This window comes from Phoenix dactylifera, chromosome 17, assembly GCF_051530095.1.
Source record: "Phoenix dactylifera cultivar Ajwa chromosome 17, Ajwa_hap1_PhDact_Kaust_v1.1, whole genome shotgun sequence".
Taxonomy (NCBI): domain Eukaryota; kingdom Viridiplantae; phylum Streptophyta; class Magnoliopsida; order Arecales; family Arecaceae; genus Phoenix; species Phoenix dactylifera.
In genome coordinates, this window is record NC_143206.1 from 11,155,032 (window position 1) to 11,162,265 (window position 7,234).

Here is a 7,234-nt window from a genome sequence, read left to right on the forward strand (position 1 = left end):
CTAACGACAGAAAGTGGCTGACTTCAGAATTTCCACATTATTGGTAATGTGCTCTGAAACGTGCACCCACACTTCCCAACTATCTCTCACTTCGATACTCCCAAATGATTATACTAATTAGGGAGATCTGGTGGAGCTTGGAAGCATTGAGACCTAGACACTCTTCCCACGCCAAAGGTCATGATAGAATCTAATTATTCTGCCACTCCTGTTCTGAAATTTTCCCTTGTTTAGCAATCAAATGGATTCTCATATCCTTTCACAGCACCACCACAGATTAATAGCTCCCCCCACCCCCACCCCCACCCCACCCCCCTGCCCGTTCTCCCTTTAATAGATTTTCCTATAATCAGCCCTTCCAACCAACCCCTTTCGGCATTTCCCTAACTATAATTTTTTCGCCCGAGAGTGCTACATTCATGCCCAAAAATCCCCCTCTTCGAATTCCTCAGGCTTTTCTTTCAATTCAAGCCTTTTCCCACCCTAGAAGATGAATTTGCTTGCCGGGATCCCAACCTCTCTAGTCCATCCACAATAAATCATTTGGCATTCTTTCAAGTTTACGTGCAAAGAAAAGCAGGTGCTTTGAAGACAGACTTCTAATTTATAGCAAGTTGATTTCTCCCTCCTATGGCAAGGAGTCTATTCTTCAACTCAAAGCTCTTATATACAATTTCCCCACCAAACAAACCCAAATATGAGCATTCAATCTACCTGCTTCAAAGAGAGCTTCAAAAGTTATGGGAATGAGATCCCAAAAGACTTACTCAAACTCTTAACTAAGTGTGTTTCTACTCAAAAATTCAGTCAAGTTGAGCAAAAATTCACTCAAGTTTAAACTCTTAACTAAGTGTGTTTCTACTCAAAAATTCAGTCAAGTTGAGCAAAAATTCACTCAAGTTGAGAAAAAATAGAACTTAAAATTAACAGGTCAAAAAAAAACTCAGAAAAAAAAAAGCATTGTCATCATATGGGAGATGACTAAGTCAACCAACCCCCTTTACACACCTTGACATGTTTACTATTTCTTGGTCATCGCTATTATCAAACAGGCAACTAAAATATCTAACAGAAGTTAGAAGATTGTCTTACAAACTTCATAAAAAATAAAATTGGAAAATAAAAAGGAATTGCCTATGGACCTGCAAATAAGTAGCTCATGACGAAACCTAGTTACACTCAATCTGATCTGATTTTTAAGAATGTGAGATGAGTCCAGGTCTAAAAGTTTAGTCAAGGTCATGTAATTATATTCCCAACCAGAATAATATCATCCAACGATTCCCATCAGTTTTACCCATGCACGCCCCCCCCCCACCCCGCACCTTCGGACATGCGCGCACGCCAAAAAAAAAAAAAAGAAAGAAGGACCCCATTCACCTCCTACCCAGGCCTCTGCCACATGATTTCTGATTGTGAGGACACTAACAAGCTAGCAAAACACAGACCTATGAACAAGGTCCGCCGAACCGATACCGAGATCCGTATCGGTCGACGGACAGTTCGGTACCGTACTGACACAGGGTATGCTTGAGCATGCCGGTTCAGAACCAGCACGTCCTTTTTTTTGAGTTTTTCAAGTTGATTTAATTAATAAGAGATCTGCTTGAACTTTTTCAGTGATTTTAAATCTAATTTGATATTTTTTTATATTTCTATGATTCTGGTTTAACCTAAATAATGCATCTTAATATTTTAAAACGATACAAAATATAAAATAAATAGTGAGATGCCGCATGCTACAAGAAGCAAAATAAATATCCTCAAATCAAGTAGTAAGATAAAAAATTTAAAATAATACAATCAATTGCATATATTTAAAATACAACATACATATTGTATCTAAAATCTTGTCGACTAGCGATGCCTCTCGTAGATATCTGAATCATTAGTATAGTTAGGAGGCATATCAGCCCACCCTCTAACCAAGCGGTGTTATAGTCTTGTATGTTCATCCTATAAAGAACATGCTCCAAGTTATAAGCACTCTCGAATTTCTTGTTGAAGCTCTAGCTCTGAGAAGTGTTCTCTGACTAATAAACTAGCTAATAAAACGACTGTGAAGGAGCTCATCCAAATAAGCCGACAGCAAAATCCGACCCGTAAGATGCTCCGGGCTAAGTAAGATAGTAGCTACCGGAAGATGCCTCAGACGCATCATATCCATATCCGTATTCGTATAGATCATAGACTGTCTGTGGCTGTGAGCAATAGGATCCAATATACGACTCAAAACCTGATACGTCTATAAATCCTACTCCACATGAAAAATCATTTGTAGTTGTGTGTCCTCCTTCGGCCTTTCCAACACTTGTTTTTAACAAAAGAAGCAAAGAGGGAGAGGGCCTGGTTTCGAACCGGGTCGACTCGGTGCAAACCAGACAGTTCGCACCGAATTCGAACGGAACCGGCCGGTTCGAAATTCGTTCCGGCAAGTTCGAGAGCGAAACCAATTCCAATAGGCGAATCGACCCAGTTTTCCACCAGGTCGGCTTGGTACCGGCCGAACTTGGTGGTTCGGTCCGGTTCGGCCTACCCTGCCTATGAAAGTTTCGATTAAAAAAACTGAAAAAGGACAAAAGTGCCACCTAATCTTAAATAAAACGAAAGAACCATGAGTTTTGGCAGATTGGTTGCTAAAATTACTAGAATTAAGTATTCTAATCCACAAAGATTCATACAGAATAACAACACAAACTAGAAAAACCTTGTACTTTTGGTTTGAAAAGTCATGTGTGGATCAAAACTTTAATCACTGAGTATTATAACATGAATATTTTATCTTTAATAAAAAAAATGAATAACACGAAGAATCCGTCAATATTTAAAAAACCTACAAGCATGTGACTGAAAAGGTAACTCAAGAGAGGACACTCTGACCACCAATGTTCCCATGAAAGGTTTAATAATATGGTGACATGAACATTGGCATTGCAATTTAATATTATTTTTACAATAAAGGTTGAGTGGTGTTCAAAGTGATAATGGAAAATCATGGTTGGCAGCCAGAACGAGATAAGCATTGACATATATAATTCAGTAATAATCTTCCTGCTTGCACAAATGTCATGACCATTCAAAATGGTGTAAAAATAAAAGCATTTTCTAAAGCATACTATTCATTGATCGAAAAACTACAAATATCACAAAAGGCATAGATAAGCAACATAAACTTGTTGGACTGAATAAAACCAAAGAATTTTAAATATAAATATAGTAAAGGTTGTCAGATAAGCTACCAAGATACAAACAAAAAAAATGCATAATTTAGCCAAAGGCCTACAAGACAATTAAGTCCAAAATTTTTAATCACCAGAGGTCTTTGGAGCCATATAACAAAATAACCACATCTGAACATGCCCCTAAAAAAGGTTATGACTAAATGCCACAACTGGGTAGCTCTATGAGCAAATTCAAAATATACATAAATTCAATATATATATACATAAAGAGAGAGAAAATAAAACTCCAAAATAATGATAAATTATGAAAATGTCCAAGAGCAACCTTGTTTTTTGTGCCCTTTTCTGTTTCACTAAAATCTGGCTCGAAATCAGCATCATCTGGATCATCTTCTGAAAGCAAATAACCAGGAGTCTACTTTATTAATACTGTCTTTAGTTAAAAAATAAAGCATGTAGGTTGCATTCTAGTCCAAGGACACAAAAACTGCATGTAAAAAAATGTCTTAAAAAAAATTCACCTTCTTCCTCATCTTCTTCCTCATAATCCTCATCATCATCATATTCATCATACTTTGCAGACTTTAAACTCTTTGACTTGTTCTTGTTCGTTGAGGATGGCTTTGGTGACAATCTTGAACCAGAGTTGCCAGGACGGCTTAGTGGTCTGCAATGCAATGAGTCACTCTGCTCCTCGCCATCCTGCTCGTAATAATCATCTGATAGCATTTCTTCTGCAGGTACATCAACCTGCCCTCTACGAGATCTTCCACCATCTCCCTGTCCATCTAATTCTTCTAAAGGATTACCATCAGAATATTCCTCACCTCTATTATCATCATACTCTGCATCTTTAGAGTCCCACATTGGTTGGCAGTCCCTCCAGAAATTTGATCCCCATGGACCAGGAGCTGTTCTCCTTCCAGGCTTACCAGTGGCATTCCCACCAGAAGTATCACTCTGCTGTCTACCAGCATCAAATGGCTCTTCTTCGCTCTGGTGAGTGTCTTCTGCCTTTATATCAACATCCTTATCGCTAATATTCACATCTGCATCTGTATTGCCTACAGAGCCATATGCATCCTCAGCCCCACTGCCCGTTGCCTTCTCATTCAAGTCATGCGCAGATTCCATCTTGCTCCCGTAGCTCCTGAAGAATGCCATTGCACTCTCACATAGAAGTGTCCAACGTGCACCTAACACTCTCGCTGCCAACAAATAAATAAATAAATAAAATCTTTTAATTCCATTCTATCTTAATTGGCATTCGCTAGTCCGTAAACCAATAACCCTGTTTAATCTAAAAGCTGTAAAGTTACAAAGATGGTAATAAAAAAACTTAGACTCCAACATAATTCCAGAAATTAGCCTCACTCTATGAAAATAAAATTTCCAAACCCCTATTGCATTCATAAACCCTAAAATCCAATTCCGGAAACAAAACTCACAATTTTTTTAAAACAAAAAAAAGCATGTTATTAAAACAAACTCACAACCATATCCATATCCACAATCAGCGTACCAAACGATCAATTTATAAAGGAAAAAAACGCAATATAACATATTAGAAGCACTATCTAAACAACACCTTTAAAGAACATGAAATCTCACCCAAAAGAGGGGGGGGGGGGGGGGGGGCGACCAACTACTATCAAACAAGCAAGCAGCAGCAAATACTCCACCTAATTGGATAACAGAGCAATCCGAAGTCAAACAGAATCCAATCAGAAAAAGACCCAACAAGATCAGCCCACGGGATTCCACCCCGATCGACCCCGAAAACGTCGAATCCAAGCAAAAACCAGACGGATCGGCAAACAGAGACCCTGAAAACGATCAAACCAATCGCCACAACCCTCAACAAATCCTAGAATCGAAGCGATAGATTAGAAGCAAAGCCGGAACCGATGCGAGACGGCTCGAAGCCACAAGAAAGCGGGACGGACAGAGGATGGAAACAAGACCAGATTCAGCGGAGAAGAGACGTACCTCGGAGAACAGATGAGAATCGAGGGGAAAGGGGGGTTTATAAAGTGGCAGCGGCGCGCAGGTTAGCAGCCGTGCGCCGGGGGAGGGGCGGCGGTGGAGAGTGGGAACGGGGAGGGAGAGAAAATATTCGAATTTTTTTGAGATTTTTATCGTTTTTTCCAAATTTTTTCGGTCTCGGGGGCGAATCGGCGGAGGCAGAGGGGAGGGGGTCAATCGGTAGCGGGTTTCGGCGATTTATCGGCCAATTTCGGGCCGCGGGCGAGGGGGATTTCGGATTCGCGGGTCGACGCCTCCACGCGAGAGAGAAAGGGAAGAGAGAGAGAGAGAGAGAGAGGTGAAGAAAGATGATGGGAAGAGAAAGGGTGAGATCACAGATAGAAGGCTTTTTTTTCTCCTACGGTGATGCGTTCTATATAGCGAGGGCGATCTCTCTCTTGCTCTCGATTCTCTCTCTAACGCTCGTTTAGGTCACCCTAATTCCCGAGACATGAAGAGAGAGCGGCCAGTGGAAACATGACACGTAGGAGAAACTCTAGTGAAAATGTGCACCTCGGAGGTGGATACGCGCTTGTGAGTTGCGAGAGGGGGCGTCTCCCGTGTCCGTTCGGACACCCCAACTCTGGGCCTGGGGGTGAGGGGGCGTCGGTGGTCCGCGGGGAGCGTTTAGGGATAATGTGGCCTGGCTATGTGGCGATGGATGGGGCAGAGGGAGGCCGGGAGTCGCCACGATGGGGCGGCCAGCGATTGGCCGCAACTCGAGTCCGGGGTATGGTGTTCTGCAGGGGTACGATAGGGAGGGATGCGTGTCTTGCGTGGCAACGAGACGTGGCCATGAGGAATTGGGCTGTGTTTCGTCCCTATCTTTGTGGTGTACGTCTGCGAGACAAAGCCACCCGGCCTGGTTCTCAGCTGAGACTTTGTTTGACTCCGCCATTGGATCAACGATTAAAACCATCGTATTGTACATCTATGCACTTCAAATTCACAATTGGAAGGATCAAGTAGATTTCATCTATGCTTAAAGGCTATAACTAGGATTTGTGTTCGTTTACTGTTGTTTTTTTAGCAAACTTTTCCTTTGCTTCTTTAAACAAGAAAGAGAAAATTAACAAGTATGCAAGAGATCATATGGTTATGCAACTAGGAATTCACTTGGAACTCTTCTCTCTCTCTCTCTCTCTCTCTCTCTCTCTCTCTCTCATTTTTTTAATTCTTGATCAAATACTTTTAATAAGTTAAGTCAAGCTCCTAAATTTTGATATCTCACTCTTGTTTTTACTAGTTAAATTACCTATTATTTTGACTACTTGACTACTTGTTAAGCTTCTCGTGGCTGGATGTCAGTGGAGGGAGCCGAGGGCGAAGTCGGAGGTGATCAAGGACAAGTGCGACGTCGCAGCCGCTGCCTCGCCTGTGAGAAGTCGAGTACTAGAGAATGCTGATAAGACGGACCAAATGGAGAGAGAGGTTCCTTCCGGCAAGAGAGAGAGATGGGAGGGTGGGGTTCCTTCTGGCGATTGGCGAGAGGAAGAGAGAGAGGTGGGGGGTTGGGGTTCTAGCAAGAGAGAAAGGTGGGGGTTGGGATTTCTTTCGACAAGATAGAGAGGTGGAAGGGTAAAGAAAAAAAAAAAGATTACCTGCTCATCTTCCCTGATCGGCCAACCTCGTCACGGCTGCGCCCGAGTGGCCACCCCGCACCACCCGCGGCCTCTGCCTGTTGGGATCCCATACACGCCGCAGAAAATTTTAGAAAAATTCAATGCGCAGCGGAAAGGCATGCACGAGATTCCGTTCATCGCATGAACGTATTTTAAAACCGTCGTTTGTAGATAGATTAGGATTAAATGCTTTTAAACCTTTTACATCATTAGAAAGATCAGATCTTCACCTTGTGTGGGTAGATGAACACCGCAAACTGATGATCGTGATATTTGATGAAGGTTTGTTTAAAGCCGCACACGCATCCGACCTCTACGGATATCCACACGAGGCAGAGCACCGATCGAAGCTTTCGTATCTCCCTGGGGTGCTAGCTTCCTTGTAGAGATGGCTATTGATGGCTA

The 7,234-nt window shown here is 42.1% G+C and overlaps 1 protein-coding gene across 1 annotated transcript in view; it reads right to left on the reverse strand.

The window, feature by feature from the left end:
* Window positions 1-5,620, reverse strand: part of LOC103714655 (protein CHROMATIN REMODELING 5-like) — a 49,400-nt gene extending 43,780 nt beyond the window's left edge. The window contains exons 1-3 of the mRNA XM_008801981.5: window positions 5,172-5,620; window positions 3,704-4,390; window positions 3,508-3,575 (exon numbers count right to left, since the gene is read on the reverse strand). Of these exons, the coding sequence (XP_008800203.3) occupies window positions 3,508-3,575; window positions 3,704-4,346 (711 nt within the window). The 5' untranslated portion in view covers window positions 4,347-4,390; window positions 5,172-5,620. The remainder of the gene's footprint in view (window positions 1-3,507; window positions 3,576-3,703; window positions 4,391-5,171) is intronic.
* Window positions 5,621-7,234: the final 1,614 nt, after the last annotated feature.